At 39.5% G+C, this 21,623-nt stretch overlaps 1 protein-coding gene across 12 annotated transcripts in view; it reads right to left on the bottom strand.

Moving 5' to 3' along the window:
* Positions 1 to 21,232, bottom strand: part of PLEKHA5 (pleckstrin homology domain containing A5) — a 166,380-nt gene extending 145,148 nt beyond the window's left edge. For 4 of the 12 annotated variants that reach the window (XM_027747461.2, XM_027747464.2, XM_039379460.1 and 1 more), the window contains exons 1-3: positions 21,071 to 21,221; positions 20,857 to 20,933; positions 17,946 to 18,003 (exon numbers count right to left, since the gene is read on the bottom strand). In XM_027747461.2, the coding sequence (XP_027603262.2) occupies positions 17,946 to 18,003; positions 20,857 to 20,933; positions 21,071 to 21,159 (224 nt within the window). In that variant the 5' untranslated portion in view covers positions 21,160 to 21,221. Of the gene's footprint in view, positions 1 to 15,583; positions 17,562 to 17,945; positions 18,004 to 20,856; positions 20,934 to 21,070 lie in introns of those variants that run through there. The other 8 variants (XM_027747474.2, XM_027747472.2, XM_027747463.2 and 5 more) reach the window with 6 other exon arrangements.
* Between the last annotated feature and the right edge of the window lie 391 nt (positions 21,233 to 21,623).

Here is a 21,623-nt window from a genome sequence, read left to right as displayed (position 1 = left end):
CATCTAAATTAATCTCCAGCTCTCTCTAAAATGATCTCATAAGATTTCTGAAAGCAGGTACAAGTTTAATACTTCAAATCTATTTATAATCTGAAAAACAATTCAGCTTCAAAAATCTCTTTGCCAGGTACCACCTCACACAAACCTCTTTGTGCAAAAAGCCAGTTCCAGCAGTCTAAATCAATACTGAGCCAGCAGACAGTATCTACTGATTTCATAACTTTTATGTTCCTCTCATTAAATCTCTGCGTGTAGTAAAGCTTAAGTAGGAAGATCAGTAGCATTTTCATGTTTACATAGTTTATTTTCAAAACAAGTCAAAACCAAAACATTACTATAAGCAAACTATTAAGCCTTCCCATCCAGCAATGTTTTGTGCACACACAGCATCCATCAAAGCTTCAGTGATAAGATACCAGCCAGAGATACTCTGCAAGACCATTCCTAATAATCTGCATCACCTTAATTAAAACAACATTCCTCTCACTTACTACTAGTAAATTACTATTTAAAACTTGGTGATTAAGAGTTGTTCTTAAGAGCTGCTGAACTGGGTTAGGTCCACATAACAAAGTGCCCTGTTCCCAGCTGTGATTAGCAGCAAACACCTTGGAGAGCCCATCAGAAGCACAGGGATGCACAGGGATACCTTGCTCTGGCTGTTACAAGCCTCCAAAGTGGGATACTAAAGGAAAGAGGTGACCACATTTCTTCTTCCATGACTGCAACTTAAAGCCTATGCCATCCTGAGCTATACTTTCTACATGTTTTCAGTCCTTTTCCTAAATGACATGGATGTTTCTTTCAGACCTTCTGAACATCAGGCACAAGGGTCAACTGTTCTTGATCTGTAATTCCTCCTGTTAGTTCTTTAATTGGAATATAAACCAAATGCCTTCTCTACTCTTTCCTTCTACCATTTATAATTTTTTAAGACTTGCACTTTCCACATCAGCCCTCAGTGAGGCATCACGGATGTTCTTCAAATGAAGATCTTCCATCTTCAATCATCCTTCTCAAACTTCTCTGTATCTTCTCTATTTCTATTATATCATTTTTCCTGTTAAACCAGTACTATTTGAGCATAAAACTATGCTCATATTTCCAGACGTGCTTAACTGAAACAATATTTTTTCAGATGTCAAGCCTTTAGAGTCATGTGACTTTTCCAACTGGAGTCTCATTTTAAGAAGCCTGGCTCTGCACTGTGGATGAAGGCCACAGCTTTCACTTTTTTTTCCCAAATGAAAGTGATAAAATACAACCTAGATATCAATAGATTATACTTTTTCCTATCCCGAGGGCATGCAATTCTTTCAGTTCATAAGCTTAACATCACAGAGATGTCAATTGAATTTGAGCAAGTAGTGCTGCCTTTCAAACAGGAAATCTTGTTAAAAGGAGCCAGAAATCCTTGCATGAAAAGGTCAGTGAAAAGCAGTGGCAATGTGTCAAAAAAAAACCAAAAACAAAAAAACCCCCCCGAACATCTAAGAATCAAAAAGAATTATCTCCTTTTTACTTTCCAAATGAAATTATTAAAAAAAAAACCCAAAACAAAAAAGCAAAACTTTCTTGAAAGGCTTAGGAACTTCAAGCACTGCTAGGAGATTGTGGCAAGTGGTACAATGTGGGAACAACTCCTGTTCCCCTCCAATAAACAAGCCATCGTTGCTAATTCTGGACAGCACTGGCCATGCAGCTCATGCCAACAAAATGTTAGTTATGTATAGATGCTCCATTTCCACTCAGCTGTCCCTGCAGTGGGAATGCTGATCATCTGTTGGTGAGTTCCCACCACTTTCTGGAAATACCAGCTAGGTGATAAATTCATATAGTTGCATGTGAAGTTTTTTTTAAATGCATGTAAGAGTTTCCTCGCTGAAACTGCAAGAATATTCATTCTATGAAGAGACATTTGGTCTAAGTTTATTTTTACAAAGGAGAAATAAAAGATTCAGTTAAGACACTGGCTCAAAAGGAGATATGAAGAGGAAAAATACAAACCAACCAACTTATCCAGATTTGGAAAGACATCACTAAAATTTAGGACCTGGTGGCTCCATAAACTGAACTGATAAAACAGCATCTATCATCTGCAGATTGCCTGAGGAGATGTTCAAATCACATCAGGGAACAAAAAAACCCAACCAAACAAACAGCACAAAATTCGTATTACTATTCACAACAATTGGGATATATTTGAAAACCTTTCAAAGACAGTCTGAAAGAATATGGAGCTTATAGTCTCCCCTGTACTGTGTGTTAGTGCTGAATTCAGTATTCACCATGGCACATTTAAAGTGAGAAGGTAATTTTGTTCCAAGTTCCCTTAAATAAGAAACAGATTATTATGCCATTTTTTAAAATTTATTTTTTAAAGAAACCAGCGGTAGAATCTGCAAAGAAAGGGATTTCAATTTTCAAGTCACTACCTGAAGAACGAACACTACATGTCAGCTAAAAAACACCAAAAAAACCAAAACCAACAAACCAGTATTAACACCAGATGTGCTTTTTTTGGTTATTATTTTAGTTTGGGAAAGTCTCTCTCTCCAGGCAATTAAAAAAAAAAAAAACAAAACAAAAACCAGAAAAATCAATTAACTAATCATAACTAACAAGTTTATAAAGAGGAAAAAACATTCACCAAAATAAATTATCTACAGAACGCCATTAGAGAACTTTTTTTTTTAATACTGACTACTTCTACAGGGTAAACAAGCAAATATTTTAATTGGCCTCTAACTTCATATTCTTCCACCTATTAATCTTGTACCACAAAGAAAACCTTTAACCTGTTTTTGTGGCAAAAATATCTCCTACAAGCAGATGCTTAACTTTGGTTAGGTAAAAAAAATTCTTCAAAAGGGAGAGCTGAGCCATGTAAAATATTTAACATGAACCACTTCGGCTGCCTCAAAACAGGTTACAAAGATACATCAACTTTTGATGAATTCACACTATTCAGTTCATCTACTGCCAAGATAGGTCATATCTTGAAAACATTGCTGTTCTCCTCAGCTTAAAGGAAGCAGCTGTTGTATGTAAATTCCTGCCCTAACTTCATGTAGGGTATTAATCATTCCCTCCTCAGCTGCCAGGACTGTGCATCAATTCTATTCCCAGGTAGCTGGAGAGGCACAAAGCAGTCTTTCTTCCCCGTGGATATTTCTTTTTTCCTCCATTAAAAGTTTTATTCTGAAGAAATGTGGCCACTCAGAAGGATGCTGCCTCTCCCCACGCAGCTCCCTGTTTACTGGTGTTACTCACAGAACATTCCCATCGCTACAGCTGCTGATGCACATCAGCCATTATCCTGACACCATTATCTTTTTTTTTTTAGGACTTGTACCTTCTCAGCTTTCTGTGAGTCAGTTTTTTTCCAAATTATCACCCTGGCCATTACTGCACCACCAGGTGAATCATAACAGCATAAAGTAGGAACACTGGAGGATGACTACACGTAATTACTGAAAATAAAATCACGGCTTCAAAGATTGTTCCACATGCAATATTTATACACTCTTCCCTATTACACCTTGGGCAAGTAAATATATATTAGTTTATTAAATATCTAAGTATAGCTTACAAACTAGTAGTGGTCTCGTACACCTTTCAGTGGTCCAAAGAATTATCAGAACACCAATCAGAAATAGCTCAAAGCAGTATCACCAGAGAACTCGAGAACAAACATTTCCAAGATATTTTGTGCAGTACAAAACACAGTCTAAAAGTATGAAAAGCTGAGCTGCTTTGAGAAATTAAGAAACATAAGCAGTGGTTTTGGATGAAAATTAAAAAAAAAAATAAAAAAATCACGTATTTAAACCCATAGTTGAAACCCAAGTTGGAAATGTATTATGAAATTATGTTTTTTTTCCCTTCTCATCTCTTCAGTGTTGAGTGCTAAGAATGGACCATTATGTGGAATTTAGTCGAGCAACTTTTTTTTGGTTTTACCATTTCAATACATAATTTGGAAAGCAACCAGTGAAATAGCACAATTTATCTCTAAAATAAAGACCAGAGATTTTAGTGGCTCTTGATTATGTTTTCCTTACAAGGATCCTTTGCAGAAAAGTACATGTTTCAGTTTAGAACACTGATAATTAGTGCCTGTGGGAATAAAGCAAACGAATTTTTCCACAGCAATATAATTTCCTGTAACTTTAATTTTTACATGATGATACTCCAGTAGTTGCTCAGATATAAGATTTTATTGTCTAGGGTGTGATCAGGATGTGAAACAATTAGCTGTGTTCAGTTTAATCTCCCCCATTTAAGACAAATAAGTTAGGTTTAGAGTTGCTATTAAAAGCTGTATATGAAGAATTTACCAACAAGCTCCACATAATTTTAAGGATGCTAACAAATTCCTCTAATTTTGGATTAAATTATTTAAAATAACAAAATGTAATAGATGCAACTTTTAAGTGCACCTGGAATACAGGCATTGCAGCCATATTCTTCTCAGTATTCCAATGGAACTCATCCTGAGAGCTCCAAGAATCCATCTCCACTGACTAGAAAGAGCAAGACTTAATCTGCAGAAAAGGGGGAACAGCCAAATTGATTAAATACAGATATAAGAGCTTCCAGTGGTTTGCAGAGAGACAACACTCTCCTAATGTCCCAAAGTTCTCAGTGGACACGCAGAGGAAACTATGGTTGTTCTTAGAGCTCTTGACCAGTTATTTTTGATTCAGCAACGGGAAGAAACAGCATTTTAATGGGAATGTAGCTGTACAAAAGGCAGCAAATGCAACCAAATTTGGAAGAACAGACCTCCACACTTTCCTACTGAAATGCAAAACAAATATCAGCACTTTTTTTTTTTAAAAAGTTTTAATGATGCACAGGGAAACTACATTTAATCATCACACCTCATGAAGAGGATTCATTAAATACTTCAAAAGAAGCTTCTAAAAAGACCAATGTTCTACTCGATAGAAAAAAAAAAAAAAAGCCCTACATTCCCTTGTAGACATCTCAGCCAACAGTACTGGATCTTTCCCAAAATAAATCCTGGGGTTACAGAATTAGACCAAGGAAAGCACTGCTGCAGTGATGAGCTGAACCGACTTGGTGTCAATCACTCAGGCAGCTCCAGAAGCCAAAACCCAGTCAATCCACATGGGGAAGGCACCCACATATTAGTATTTACAACATCCTTATTCCCTGACTTTAGAAATTAAACAGCACTGCTGCAAAGTGTTGTAAAAACCAAAAAACCAAACCAGCCTCACAAATCACAGCTAGTCACGTGCCAGGCTACTTGTAATTCTGCTGATGAAATTCCCATCATTTTCAAATGGACTTCAGAAATTACTATTACATCATTTCATTTCAACTACAGGAAACCCACGCACACATTCTTTTGATTAAGTAACAAAAATAGCTTTTCATTTTGTTTTAAAAGCAAGCACAGAATTGACAGATGAACTGTTCCTACTACTGCACAGCCAACAACCTCAATTTTTACTTGAGTATTTAAAGCAGTGACCTACCAGCACACAGGTGTTTATGCTTTTCATTTTTAGAGAGAAATGGTATGTAATGTTGATCTCCCAAGTAAATAATTTCAAGTATAGTAAAAACTGCTGTACAATGGCACAAAACTAAGTATTAATGAAACTGTTCAAGAACTGTATTTTAGTACCATTCTTGAAGGACAGATTATACACTCCATAATGCATTTATCTTTGCTTCAGAATGAGCCATTTCATAATGTATTCATTTAAACTTAACAGTTTGCTTACATGACAGCTACAAGTGCTTTCCACTTTAAAATCTGTTTTATTCTCAGTTCAACATTGTAGTTTTTCATCAACACCTCTATCAGCTATTTTCAAGACCCACCATTAAGAAAATCAAAGCACAGCATTCAATAATCAAATATTTCTTCATCTGAGTATCATGAAGTCTCCCAAACAAAACCACAGATACGTTGGTGAAACTTTACCAGTAACATAACAAAAACACTGTAGAGCAGTTTGGACTTATCTCACAACCACAACACTATTTATCTCCTCACAAAAATAAAACATCTTTGATAAAAAGAAAGCAAAAAATTCTCCAACCACAAGTCATATTTCGCTGCTGTCATTTCACAGTGACATTATCATGACATCTTGGAGACCTGGAGATAAATGGCCAATGAATCAGTCTTGTCATGGCACGGCCAATGGAAAACACCAAAAAACAACTCAACCCCCAACTTGCCTATTAACATTCAGAGATTATTTTTTTTAATGTCATCAATTAGATGGATTCCTTTGCCAAAACTAACAGCAGCCAGTCTTTCACAGACAAGAGTCTGAAAGACAAATAGGCCTAAAGTGTGTCAATCTACTGGCAGCAGCACTACAGAGCAAAAACCCCTCAGTTCAATTCTTAATCTATACTTTCACTCCTCGTAAAACGAGAAGTACTAGTCCCTGGCAGTACAGAGATGCAAGTCACTCAAACTATGGTATGGCCAATTAAAGAGCATCACTGATCTAAAGGAAACACAGTGAGCAATCCTCCCTCAAAACAATGGCCAGCAGGTTTTTGTCAAGTACAGGAGAAAGTCATAAATGGCAATTTGTTTTTGCTCTGCCCTGGGAGTTTACTGCAGTCCTTTCTCCCCACCATTCTTTACCAGGGAGAAAGGGAGAAGTGAAGGACAAACACGGAGAAATAGATGGGCTAAAAATTGTATTTGCTGTGAAAAGCACACTAGTTCAATGCTTAAGTGTTACTGTATTAAATATGTTGCAGGTGAGCATGCACACACATATACCCCTTCATCATTTTTAGAAGTAAATCAAGTAACCTAATCCATCAATATATAGGAAGAGGTTTTTAAACATATCTGTTAATTACCACAATTACAGTGACTTCTCCCTAGTGCACACTCTTTTACTGCAGGGTAAGAAAAGTAAGCTTAATTAAAGCTAAAAAAAACCCCAAAATATATGTAAAGCTTAATATATAATTTAAAGCCTTGACTTTTTACTATTTAGCAGTGTATCCTGAGCAGGTCTTAATTTTGACTGAATAGCAGAAAATCCTGCCGAGTTCATTTCAGGCTGCAGGCATTTGATACTGAACTGACCTCACAGTATTTACATTCCCCTTAGGAAAATCTGGCATGCAGTCCAACTGGGGAAGATCATGTCTAACACTGCTTGAGCTACCAGTGCTAGAAGCAAGCAGAGTAACAGTGAAAATAGTAGGGTGAACAATAAGGGCACATATACAGAGATAAAATAAAAAGGAAGAGAAAGAGAAGGTCAAACAGCAGAAGAACAGAACTCAAGAGACAGAGTTGGAGACAGTTGTTTCTCTGATATAAATAAATCCCTAATTTTTTTTGCTTTCAAACCAGTGGTGCAGACAGGCTTTTTGACTATTATAAAACCAAATTACTTCAGCTCAAGGAAAATAAACTGATCAGAAGACTTGAAATATTTGTCTCTGATCAAAACAAATTAACAGCTGCCAACTACAGCTTAGTCTGCATTGAGCTTGATTTTTTGTTGTGGTAAACATAACTATGTCAAATTTGGACAGAAAAAAACCCAAACCATAAAATCCCCCGTAAGCTCTGCTTTTGACCATTCCCACTACAGTTCTAACAGAGACAGTTGATGAATTCAGCAGTTAAATCCAAAACCTATTCACCTCCATTCATTACAATTTAGGTCCCTACTGCTGCAAAGAAATTACATAGGAATACAAGAGCCAGTCAGCAAACCCTATTCCAATTTTTCCTAGAAGGGCTTAACACATCTTCAAACAAGTGAGAAATTATGTTTTCTCTTTACAGATTCACTCTGCCAGCAACACAATCTCCTATATACCAGGCTGGTGAATCTACGAGACACAGGTTCTGAACCAATGCCAGATTATTTTTTTCACCTCCTTGAAAAAAAATAAATAAAAACCTTAAGTTACCAGAATGTCTCTGAAAACCCTATCTCCAATTGCACAAGGCAGTATTTTAAGCAAAGTAACAAAACAATGGAAGTGCAAGGGCTGTTGTACAAGTTAATGATTGCAACACCTGTCAAAAATGACAGCGCCTTCAATCCCCATTAAAAGTTTGAGAAGTCTCTGCCTGCTCTAATGACTTACAAACAGCATCACTAAAAGTCAAAAAGAAAAAAAAAACAACTCAATTATTGAGCAACGACTGCAAAAGACTTCCTCCCCCTCTTATTTAAAACCAAGATGCTGGTATTTCCAACTCCTCAGCCTGATGAAGCCTTTGCTTAAAGCATCGAGAGCTGTGAAACACAACAAACCCCACTTAGAGGCTAATAGGACACCACTGCTTTTATCAACAGATTGTTTTCTACTTATGTCTCACTTCTAGTTCTTTTTCAGCTACAAAATGGTAAGATTTTCAAATAACTTACCTATCTGAGCTCAGAAATGTTTTGAAGCAGCAGGCACCCAAACAAAAGATTATAATGAAGAGGATAAAGCACTGGCATTTGAATTGACTGCTGAATTTGATAGCACTTTTTGTTGTTTTAAACCACAAAGTGAGCAATCAGAGGCAACAGAAATCCCGAATTTCTTGTTAGACAGGTTTGGCACTCTCACCTGAAGCTGAACAAAAACCACAGAGTGAGCTAGCTCTATTCTGAAGCACATTGCAAAATGTTTAGCTTAGAATACAAAAAGAGCACTTCAGGAAAAGGCTCAGATTTTTCCTGATTATATTTAGAAAGTGAAGAAAAATGCAAACGTTCCAGGTAAGAGACTTGGAATGGTGGTCCTTCAAAGAACAATGTGTCCTATATATATATATATATATATATGTATATGTCAGATATATAAGCATTACTCACAACATGAGGGCCAAAAGGATACTCTGTCATTAAATTTATATTTAAACAGAAGTCACTTTACCACACTACTAGGCATGACTCATATAAATAATTCTAAAACATCACCTTTTATGCTGTTTACTGTGTACTGTGCAATGTATTCAGCTAGAAAATTAGGCAAATTTAATGGTTTGGTTGTCAGTTTATCTGCTCTTAAGAACAAAAAACTTTCCTTAAACCCTATTTGTGGCATCACTACAGAGGAAGTTTTAACCTGGGAAAGTTTTAAATTCAATTTCCAGAAAAAAAAATCCCCTTTCATTCAGTAATTGAATTGTCAGACAGACAGGAGTTGCAGATAAAGAAATACAAAGCTCAGTACAAAAGGAAATACAAGCCAAAACACCTTTTCCAACAGTGTTAGCACAATTTGCACTCAGCTTCCTTCTAGTCTCATCTCCACACCACTTCAAGGCAAGATTTATGAAGAGGTCTTGCTGATTGCAGAAATGTCAGCTCATTTTTATGTGAAGCTGAGAAAAAGGAGGGACACAAACAGCAGACAGAGATCAGAACACACCACTACTGTCTCAAGGTCCATCAGCCTGGGGCAGTCTCTAGGTGTACTTGTGGAAAGAGATGAGAAATCCTGAGCCAGTATTTTTTACTGACCACAAACTGCAGACAGATGGCCCAAGACTCCCACCGATGATGAGCAGAACTGTTTAGGCTCCCAAACTCTTCAAATTCATTGTAGGACAATTTTAACAACTACCCCCTGGGTAACTTTAGTGACCCACTCCAGTATAATTCATCGTATTAGAGATATTTTTAGGTTTCAATTCAACCAAGTAAAAATGTATTGGTTCAAAGGTAAAATTCTTTTAACTCTGCAGATACAACAGAGGACGAATCAATCAATAAAAGCTAAAATGTTATTGATTACAAAAAAACTTTAGTATCATTTGTGTTACTTCACTGTTTCAGACCAGGTAAGCAACTGATACCCACATTAAGCAGAGAAGATAAGAGTTTGTACCATAAGAGATTTAAGATTAGAACAGATTATATGAATTTCTAATGAGGTTTAACTTGCATCATTCCTCTCATTAAAATTCATCATTAAAATAAACACTTGATGTTATGACACTGATTGCTCAAACACATATCCTTGTTTGCAATTTTCTTTTTCAACCCTCTGTACCAAACCTTATGAAAGATTTCAAACCAAGAGTTTTATATTCATCTGGAGGATTTTCCTTGTATGTGGAATAATACAAAATAAAGTAACCTTACAAAATGCTGTGGTCAACATGTAATATCAACCAAAGAAAAAACCCACCCAGCAGTCTTAGCCATCCAGAAACCAAGTTACCCTTTCAGACATTCAATCAGATTAAAAGGTTTTCTTCTTCATCACAGGCATTTGAGAGCACCATGTGTTTACTCCTGTTGCTTACAAAATTTTATTTCAAAGTGAGATTTCTGTCCTTATAAACCAAGCTCATGGAAAACCTTTAAAGATCATGTAACCTATTTTTACTCATCCCACAGTACATTCTCAAAAATGATGTTAGAGACATTGGTCAGCAGCTGCATAATGTGCAAGAATCAACACAAAATTAGAGAATAAAAGAAATACAAATGGACAGAATTTTGCAGGTAGTACAGCTCAGGGGGGAAAAAAAAAATCAAAAGCAGTACTTTTGCAGGCCTTATGCACTTTCAGTAGTTCTAATTACTCAGCGAGTAGTAAAGCTGATAAAAGTTTCCAGGAAATCCTGGAATTCAAAGATGGCATTTGAAGTCAAAACCTTCACCAGGTATTTTGCTTTCAAACACCTTTGCTTTCTAGGACCTCTCTTACCTGGTTTGACACACTGAAACGTTTCCAGTTGATAAAGCACAAAATTAGTTTAAAGTATTTGTTTCCATTAAACATTATTTATAACAGATTCCTGAAGAAGAAGAAACAGGGAGCTGATTTTAAAGGTTAGGTTGCTTGGCAGTACACCCTTCCTTGCAAATAATTGTTCTTACTAAATCACAGTGGAGAAAGCCAGGAAGAACTAAGTTTCTGGAGTCTCCTGAATAACCAAGTATCTTTTTAATAGCTTATATAAAGCTCCAAGACCATCACAGGCCACACAGGCGTTCTAAAAGACTTCTTTTCCCCATTTCACAGATTTCAAATGAGTATTCAACTTAATTTTCATAGGTTTGGAGCAGAAAGACGAAACTTCTCAACCAACTATTTAAGCAGATCTTCATGTCCTACCCAGTACTGGGAAGGAGGAATCTTTCCCAGAGAGTTTTACTGGAGTGCTTATGTGCTATTAAGTTCCCATCCCCAAACTTCTACTTCTGACAGCGGCTGCGACGTTTTCCCCCCCCTCGACATCACCTTCCCTTCAACCAAAGGCAAGGGCAAGTGAAGCGAGCAGAAAGGTTATCTTCCACATTCCAAAGAAAGAAGGCAAGGGAAAGAGGAGAGTTTAAATTTAGGTACTTACTTACTGAAACACAGGAAAAAACCACATATACAGGCACCAGGCTGGCAGAAATCCCAGCAGTCAGGGCTGGGGAGCTTTGCTTCCAGCCAGCATTTGCCTCCAGCTTCGCAGGAGCTCTCTTCCCCTCTCACACAGAAGCGAACTGAGGAGTGCTCTGAACTGCCAGCCCGAGTGTATCTCAGGTCTAATGAAAGTGTAACTCATTGTAATAAGAGCCAGTGTAACATAAACACATGCAGGAAAAACAGGCTTGGCGCAACCACCACAACAGACACCGGTTTTGATCCAGCACAACCAAACACCTTCAGACCACAGAGGGGGGGAAAAAAAAAAAAGTGGGTGCAATTCCTTTAAAGCAAAAGCAGAACGTAACAGGCACCAGGTGAAATTTGGACCTGTAAAAGTTCTACCAAATAGGAGTTACAGCATGTGGACTTCCCTGCTGGTAAAGTTCACAAGGTTCACCTGCCTGCCAGTTCAGGAGTGTTTGGAAGTGTCCCTCAGTTCCAAGTGCTGCAGGACATGGGAACCAAGATGAGGAAAAGTAAAAGAACCCATGCAACACCCCGACACAACTGGAAGATGAAACACTGGTACATGCCCCAAAATCATTCGTGAGAAGGCACATCAGTTATCTTTTTTTAGCAAAGGAACGGAAGGTTTGGGGGAAAAAATGCATTTATTCATTTTATATTTATTGCAGCAACCACCTACACAAAATTTTGATTGATCAGCATTTCCTGTGCTTTTTACCATCTTCCACACATAGTGGATAGCAAAAATGAAAGACAATGTAACAATTCACTGCAATGTGGTAAAAGTATAGTATATATGCTTTATCTGCTATTATTACTATGTCACCAATAAAGACCCAGGTCAGGGAAGAAATATTAGCACTTTGGAAACAAGGATCTAAAACTAGAGACTAATTTACTAATTTGTTACCAAGTATCAAAAGGTTTGAGTATCTTCCGTGTCTTTCTCACAGATTTCAGCATTTCATGTAACAACTTACATGTAGGTATTTTTGTGTTTTTAAATAATCATACATTAATTCTTACAAGTGTTTAAAAACTTGGTAATGGTTTAAAAAAACCCAACAAAACAAACAGTAAGTTTCCTCATGCTTTCAAGTCTATCTTAGTGAAAGTTTTCTCATGCTTTCAAGTCTATCCTAGAGAAACTGAAGCATTGAAGGTATTGCCCAATTTAGAAACACACTTCAGGAAAGCGACAGCTCAAAATATCAACCACAGACGTCACAGTCAAAAAGAGACTTTATAGGCACAGTAATTCCTAAGGTTCACATTTGATATTCTACCTCCCAGACTCACTCTGAAACAGGTTCCTAAGCCAGGGATAATGGGCCCTGCCAGACCTGCACACGAGTCAGACAAGTTGTTTTTGCAGGGTGAACTTTTGCCACCCTTCCCTCTGGGAGAAATTCCATTAAGTTTGCTCCTAGGAAATCAGCTCCCACTCCTACTCCTTTTACTGACTTTCCACTGTCACTGCTCCTTTCAGCCTGGTTGTCTCCACTCCTTCCCCTTCTGCAACTACTCCCACCCTTTTACACTACTACCTACAACCTCATCCTTCCACATCCAACCTGTAAGCTGCTTTCTGGATGCTGTCCCACCTCTCCTCTGACCCACACCCATTTCTTCCTGTGTCTAGAATCCCTCCACCTCCACACCCAGCTGCAGCACTGCACTGTTTTTGGTTCTTGAAATATTTCAGGGGAATAAAGAAGCAAATGTTAAAATAGATAATAAATTTGCAGGCATTCCCCAAAACTTCTTATCTGAACAGCTTTGCTCACTATAAAAGGCACAGGATAGCTTGTTGTTATGTCCCAGCTCACCCATCTAAGCATATGCCATTATTTGACCTAGAGGCCTCACCATGTAAGAAAAAGAATAAACTTAAGCCTTTATTTTAGTAAAATAAAGGTTAGAGGCAACAAAAAAAGAACTGAATTTCTGGGAGGAACACTGTGATTCTCAGCCTTGGAGGAAAACAGTTTGATCTGTTCTTACTTTTTTCAAATTACATTTTTCCTTTCAAAAAAGGGCTTCTCTGCAAACAGGGCTAGTTGTTCTTTAATTTTTTTGGAGAAAGTCTCAGCTGAATGGGAAAGGATCTTTAGAATGCACATAACAGACAAAGGTTCAAACGAAAGCTGAATTCTCAATGAGCACAGGTTTATTTTAGTAAACAATAGAAGCTCAAAGCTGAAAGAGATCTTATCCCTTTTAATCACTTAATAAATTTTTCTTGCCTTCCCAATTTTCAAGCTACGTGTCTACAATAAACAAACCTGCATTGATAAAAAGTCTCTATAAAAGCACACAAAACCTCTATTTGACACAACAGTGAATTCACCTCGGCTTTGGACAGGGTTTGTAATGTCTTGCTTCAGCAAGCAACAGGCAAAAATTGTTCTGATAAACACAGAAAAAAAGGTAAACTTCAACACAAAACCCTAAAAATTAAACTCTAACCTTCTTATTTCTTTAAGTTATAAAAATGTCTTCAGTCAGCTTTTGTACTGCCCAAAAAGTATCAGTCCTACAACAAAGTTAAGAAATATCAAGTTCTAGCACCCACAAAACACTTATTTAAGAGTACTTCTGTAGAAGCCAAACTAGGCAGACTGATGCAAAATTCCACAAATATCATCTTTGGATCGATTTTTAGGACAACTTTATTTGGTAAATTAATAACCTATATAATATAACTCTGCTTTGAAAAGAACCAAAAAAAAATCCTAAAGGTATGTTCAGAACCACTACAGTGGAAAAAGAAAAAAGGCAAGAAAAGTAAGCAAATGCCTGATAGTTTTGTGGTTCTAACCAGAGAAAAGGGTTTCTTAAACACATGCATATGAATAAACACACACAGAGAGAGAGAGAGAAAGATATATTGATGTCATTTTATGGTGCTCAAAACCAGTGCTCTGGTGCCCAATGACTATGAAGTCATCACAAGGTACTAAAAACATCAAGTTGAAAATTCTCATTGATCTTAATAGGTGAGGAGTCTGAAGCCCATGACCAGGTACTTTTTGTCTGTTGACAAGTATCATAATGGGATTGTCCCATGGGTCCATTTCCTTGTGCACTTAAAAATAATATAAGTAACTTAAGCTTCCCATATAGCTTAGATGTGTTTTGGGGATAGCTTTTCAGAGCTCAATGAGTGCTCAAGACACTCAGCATAAATAACTAGTTCAGTGAAGGATTCTAAGCAGGGCAAAAGAAAAATCTCAAATTTGCTGTGCTGTAATTTTCCAACTCAGGAGTTTTACCATACCTTGCTTTACTTCATAACACAAAAGACTCAACAGTTAACTGATAATAAAGTATTAAAGGTTATAGTTGAATGTATCAATTCTACAGTCATACAGCTCTATGTTCCAGGTAAAAGTTCAGTAGGAGTTACTGTATAAATACTAAACCAAGCATTACTCCAGCAAAGTTTAATGGCAGAGTTCCCACCAAAAGGCAAGGAAGGGCCTTCTGTGCACATGTCTAATGTTAAGTAAACAAAATCCGACTTTCTCACTCCCAGAGAGACAAAACACCTCAATAGTGGAACTACATCGCATGAGAACACATACAGTGTATCATCACGTTACACTTTTTAAAACTCCAAACAACAAATAACCTCTTTTGTCATTTGCATTTAGAAGGGATGAGAAGGACGTTGGGAAAGGATTCTGCCACTAGCAAGAATAGAATTCTACTAATAAAAAAAACAAAACAAAACAAAACACCCCCGCAAAAAAAGGTCAAAGTACTAGCCAGCATCAACTTACTAATACAACCCTATGCCAAAAGAAAACCACGTTATGCAATGGAAACAACTCCTTATCTATCCCTGTTTCAGTGTATTTTTCCATCTTAAAGCTAGAACAAATTCAATGTCATGGAAGCAGAAGAAAAAAATGTGTAAACCAGTCACCATTTAGTATTTCCTTATTCTGAAAATGAGCATACACATCCCAAGAAAAATTCAGTGTCCTTTAAAATAATCACATGTCAATGCAGTCTCTATACTGAGTCATTTGTTTGAAATTCCAGTCCAAGGAATGTTAAGATTTAGCTGACGATTATCTCCTCGACATTATCCCAATTTGATTATACAGTGTTTACTACATCAAAGCCAAAAAAAGCACAGTAATAGATTCAGCAACACACCCACTTGGAACACTGAAGACCTATTATTAAAGAACCAGAAGAATAATTTTCAAAAGGTTTTTATTTTCAAACACAGTCTAGCATAAGATCTTACCATAAAGCAAGGTTGTTAAACATTTCTATTCAACCCACATATTTGAAGCTGTGCCTCAGAAGTTAGGTCAAATTATTTATGTGATCATGAAACTTGACTATCCTTCTTGTCTAACTCTCTTAGCGGACACATCACAGAAATCCAACAGCCAAGTTTCACGTGGCTGAACCCATCAATAGCAGGTTATTAACATTCATTTCCCCGCAACTTACAAACAAGCTTTCAATATATTTACTTATAACACAGTTTTTGTTACGCTGCAATCAACATTATAAACATTAATATTTAGCAAACCAGCACACACAAATGAGCAGGGTGTAGTTAGAAATCCGCATGTGGGGGTGCTTGTATAGCAGGTGGTCACAACAGCCCACACTGTTTGCCCCTCATGAGGGAGCCCCAGAGTAATTTAAATTCAGACAACTAGAATTATTATAATCAACATATCACCCAGAGTTACATTGCCTAGGATTATAAGGCAGCGATTATAATGCTGTCACCCTGTCTACGTTAGCTCTCACATCTTCTCTAGCACCAGCAGGGCTGAATGCTAGACAGCTTTACAAGGAGAAGCTATCATTGGGCAGAAATTCAAATTCAGCCTGGGAGGCTGCACAACAAACACGTATTTAGCTAAGGATGCCAAACTGGTCAGACCACGTGAACCTTTCAGCAGGCCTGACAGCACCATCCCTGCCATCCTCCTACGTCTATCAAATCACAGAGAAGATGCAGCACAACTTTCAAATACAAACTGAGCTACTTAGCGCTCACTATCAGCAAAACAATCAGCTCAATGTACATCCTAACAGTTATGGTAACACCTTGAACACCAGAACTTGGTAAGTTTGTCCATAAGTGCATCACTTGCTCTACAATAGCTGTTCACACAGTTTTTTTTTATTCCAAGAAAACTCAAGTCGCTATTTTCCAGTTACTACAGCCAGCCAACATTGTCTATAGGCTTATTCTATGAGAACAAGTTCCATCTCAAAGTCTACAAGAATTTTTTTTTATATTGCATGCACACACAAACATAGCTTTCTTTTTCACTTGTCTTCATTTAATAATCTGCAGAGAAGTCTGGAGGTGAATCCCTGTCCTCAGTCAGGTGCATTTCTTGCCAGTTGCAACAAGGCAGAATAGAACACTAAAACAAACCCATCACCTATTAACAAGCAGTCCCCTGCTAGAAAGGACAGCACCCATTCCGATCAGATTTTTGGGAGCATTTTCCTTCAGTACATCTTTTTAAATTTTGTTTAGGATCAAATCAAGCATGTTCTTATATGAAATAAACCATGCAACACATACATAATGTCCATCTCACAATGTCTACAATGCATCTTACACAGAGCAGCAACCTTTTGCTCAACACTAAGACACAGAAAAAAACCTATAAGCTGTAGCTTATAACCTCCATGACTAATAGCAGCTTTCACTCCTAAGTTATCCCACTGATGACACTATTCATTTAAACACAGCAAAACAAACACACAGTACAGTGAGTAAAAACTCCTGACTGCATTGAGAAAAGCCTGTGAATTCTTAAATAATAGAAAAGGAAGCATATTAATCTGACAAATATACATAGGTGCTGCTTTAAAATTGTCCAGAGAAGGATGGTCTAACTATCTGGAGAGGAAAAGCTTGTAAGACGTTTGTACAGATCCAATCAATACGCCCTCTAGACTTCTGTATAAGAGCTGTATTTCCATGTCTCTCATTCAAAAGACAATACATACAGCAATTCTACCATAGTGAACATACTCCTCAAAACATACTAAAGCAGGAACAAAAGAAATAATGAAAAATCGATGCTAGAAGCAGAAGCAGGAGGTCCACAAAGAAAATGGCCAAATTAAACCTTCAGCGTGGCTTTAAACAATGTAATTAGAGAACAGGGCTGAAACCAAGACTCTTCTCCCTGTGATGAAGTAAGAGCTTGCCTTTGTGAAAGCATTTACAGCAGGACAGTGCACACACACAAATGTCAAACAAACCAATTCAAGGCATTCTTGACTCACAAGGACATTTCTTGCTAGATGGTTACACTCACAGCAAAAATTGCATTTGAATCTGCATCCTTAAACAGCTTTAATTAGAAGTGTTAACACAAAAACTCAAAAAATTGTTTTAGTTGTGCAGAATTCAGTAAACAAAGGGCTACACACACTATTACAAGCTTGAATACAAGCCTTTTAGATTTACGGCGTAACATTTAAGTTCAGTTTGGAACACATTCAAAATTACAGCAACATTTAGACAAAGTAATTGAAAATTATAGTATTGTGACAAACATTTAACTTACTTTACATAATATCTTGCACCTTCAAAAGTATATGCTTCCTCCCAACCTGTGGGTAAGTCTGGAAAACAAGCAGCAAAACATCCCAATTACCTTTTGAAATGATGCTGGACATACTGGTCTACTCCCTAACACCAAGGTAGTTAAAATACTGTGTGTCTGATTCCACATGCTGAAACCTTTAGTCCAATGAACAAATATTTCAGACTTGACTCACAATACTGTCTCAGTTTTAATTCTGCAAGCCAAGAGAAGCTACAGGAATGAAAATCTGATTTGGATTTCTCCTTCTCCAGTAATAACAACGAGGGTCTAAGTGTGCCCTTATTTAACAACGTTCCTTCCTCTGACCAGTAGAACTCGTGGTCGTCTCCAGATCTTTCTGCCTTGAACTTCAGCAGCATCAAATTACCTGAAAGGCAGAGATCCAAACAAAAATCCATCTACTGAGTTACATGCAAGTCACAAGCACCTTAACAGGCATCCTACCAACTACACCACAGAGCATCAGCATTGTATTAGCATAATTCCACCACTTGTTGTGACTAACAAGTGTTCCTGCAGTGTTTACAACTCTATCCCATTTTACATGAAAATCATTTTCCATGCAAATCTAGTGGAGGAAGTGGGTACATCTCTTCCTTTCTATTATCACTCCTAGGAGTACACATATAAAAAAAAACCCCACACCACTAATAGCCAATTTCTCAAGTAACAGCTTCCTGATGTAATGGAAGCTCTGAGGATGTTGGGTACATTTATGCACCTCTAGATGCATCATTACCCTTAAAAGTTTGCCCCAGTTAATAAAAATAATGATTGAGACATAGCACTCTCTCATTGAATTATAAAAGCAAGAATGCATTTCCTAAAAAAAAGAAAAAAATCAGTCTGGGTTATGTGTTGTTCCCCCCCCCCATTGCTTATTTGCTCTGTCTGGCATTTTTCTTCACTCTTGTCTTCTCTAGAAGAAAAATCAAGGCATCTTTTGATAATGGCACAGGGCAAAGTACAGCAAACAGGAAGTCCCTCTAGTAGAAGTATTTATGGCTGCTATAGAATTTTGCAAAAAAATACCTTTTCAGCGCTGAATATCTCAAGGAATAAAAAGCACTTCAATTCATAATGGAGGACAAAGCTTTCCTCATCGTCTAGTACATGCCTTACAGCATTATTTAATAGGCAGCTTTACAATAACATACATCTCCAAAAGAAGTGTTATTCACTCAAAAATTGTTTAAAAGAAGACATCATTTGAACATATTCTGACTAGGTTCCAAAAAGACGGTCAGAGCAAAACAAGATACAAACCCCAGAATTAATCTGTTTGATTATATCTCTGTATGGAAAGATTCATTAACATACACATGAAGGAGGGAAACTACAGAAACAGATTTGGTTTGCGGACACCTTGGTATCTGATTAATAAATCATGGTCAATGTATCCAAGGTCACGCCTCACTCTCGTGTTCAGAAATAAGTTTAATTTACCCCATGATAACTTTGCTATGTTACATACAACACCCCAGATACTCAAAAGCAAACTGCATTTCTTTTAGAAGGCACTTAACGGCAGAAACAAGTGAGACACCTGGAAAATTACTGGGAAATCACCATCAGCCAAAAGAGACAGTGGGAATAGTTTAAAAAAAGAATTAATACTCAGCTAATGCTAGTGTTGAACGAGCAAAGCACATCTGCCCCCATGCATATTGCTGTAGATGAAGGCCAGTTTTTTAATCTGAGCACTGAAAGCAGGAGCAAAAGGAGCCTGATAGCAATCAGTAGTTCCATTTCCCAGCATTAAATGACTTCTTACAAACAACAGACCTTCACAGCAAATCAAACTGCAGAGTTCTAATAGCCAGAAGCCTGAGGTTTTTAAACTATTCTCAACTCAAAAAAAAAAAAAAAAGGAAAAAAGAAAAGAAAGGTTGCCTGCAGTTTTCTAAGAGGCTGTTTCTGATTTCTTAATGCATGAGTATTAACCAAACATAAAAAGCAAATAATCTGATATAGACCAATTCACTTGCAGATTTCCCTGCGATTATCCAAGTGATTACATACATAAAAACAACTGCACTTATTACTACACTCCACCACCTCCCAGTGGCATATGTAGCCTGTGTGCAATTCCAGCAGTCGGAGTTTGGCTCCTGGTCTCCAGAGTGTCTGCTGTAAATCCTCCTCCTCCAGCACCTCCTGCTGCTACTTCTCCAGAGTGGAACAAAACAGCAGAAGCAAAGACTGGTTCCACCCTCCTCCCTCCAAGTTATTTCTAATGTTTCAAGTCCCTTTTCCTCCTACCTATTCCACCTCTCTCAGTCACTTAGAAACCACACAGACTCAGCCTAGATGGAAGTGAAGGGGGAAAAAAAAAAAGGGTGTCTGGGTGACCAGTGAAATCAGACTCTACATTTTAGTACACTTATCGTGGTTAAATCTAGGTACTGCCGGAAACGGGATTCAGATGAGTGGTTTCGTGCTAAACTGAGAAAGGATGCTACGCAGGTGAATAGACGGGATAGGCAGCGAGAAGCACGAGAGGAACACGGCGGTCTCTAATGGTAACTATACAGCGTTATAGGGGTGATGCGAGGCAACGCAGAGAGAGCGAAGACAGACACACTGCACAGGCACAGAGGGACAACTCGTGGGCAGGGGAAGGCGCTTTAAGGAACTGCCGAGCGGAGCCGGACACGCGGGGCTGGTCGGCGATGTGAGCCCCGCTCAGCCCGGGGCGAACAACTGCGCGGAGTGCGGGGAGAGCGGGACCAGGAGTTGTCCCGGGGGGCTGCGGCGGCTCCGAGGGACCGGGGGACGGGGCGCTGAGCCCGCCCGGGGCTCGGCGAGACCCCCGAGCGGAGCGGGGCAGGGCCGGGGGCTCGGGCAGGGCTGCGGGCAGGGCTCGTACCTGCGCTGCGGCGGTGCCCGGTGATCACGGCCTCTCCGGTGAGCGGGTGCAGCCAGGTCGTGCTCTTCGCCTCCTCGCTGCGGGGACGGACACACGGACCGAGTCAGGCAGGCGCAGCCCCGCCGCCCCCTTCTCCCACCTCCCCCTCCCCTCCGCTCCCCGCACGCCCCTCCCGGCCCGGCCCCGCTCCCCTCCGCGCCGGCCCCGCGCTCACTTGATGAAGAAGACGCGGCCGCCCTGGCTGATCCCGTAACTCCAGCTGCCGGGCAGCGCCCGCAGCCGCTCGGCGCTCAGCTCCGCCATGGCCGAGGCGCCGCAGCCGGGAAGAGCCGCGGGGAGCGGGCGCGGGCGCGGGCGCGGGGGGGCGGCGCGGGCACGAGCGAGCGAGCGCGTCCCCGCCGCAGCCGCCGCCAACACCTTGGGGAGGGGAGGGAAAGGAGGGGAGAGGAGGGGATGGGAAGGGAGGGAGAGAAGGGAGGGCACAGCGCCCGCCCCGCCCCGCGCGTCCCCGCCCCGCCCCTCCCCTCCCCTCCCGCCGCGGGGGCGCGCGGGGCGCGGGGGCGCGCCCGGGCGGGGCGGGAACCGCGGGCACGGAGGGAGAGCCGGGAGGGGTCGGGGCCGTCCCGCAGGGAGGGGAGGGAAGGAAGGTGGGATTCGGGATGCGGGGAGCGGAGGCCGCGTCCGGACGTGGCTGTGCCCGGCCGGTGCGCGGCTCCGGCCCCGCGCTCGGGTCCCATCGCACGGGGGGGCCCCGCTCCTCCGCATCC

This window comes from Pipra filicauda, unplaced genomic scaffold (assembly GCF_003945595.2).
Source record: "Pipra filicauda isolate LSUMZ 115617 unplaced genomic scaffold, ASM394559v2 scaffold104_size2351352_pilon, whole genome shotgun sequence".
NCBI lineage: Eukaryota > Metazoa > Chordata > Aves > Passeriformes > Pipridae > Pipra > Pipra filicauda.
The sequence above is the reverse complement of the archived record's forward strand: the minus strand, read 5'-3'. Positions and strand labels throughout refer to the sequence as shown.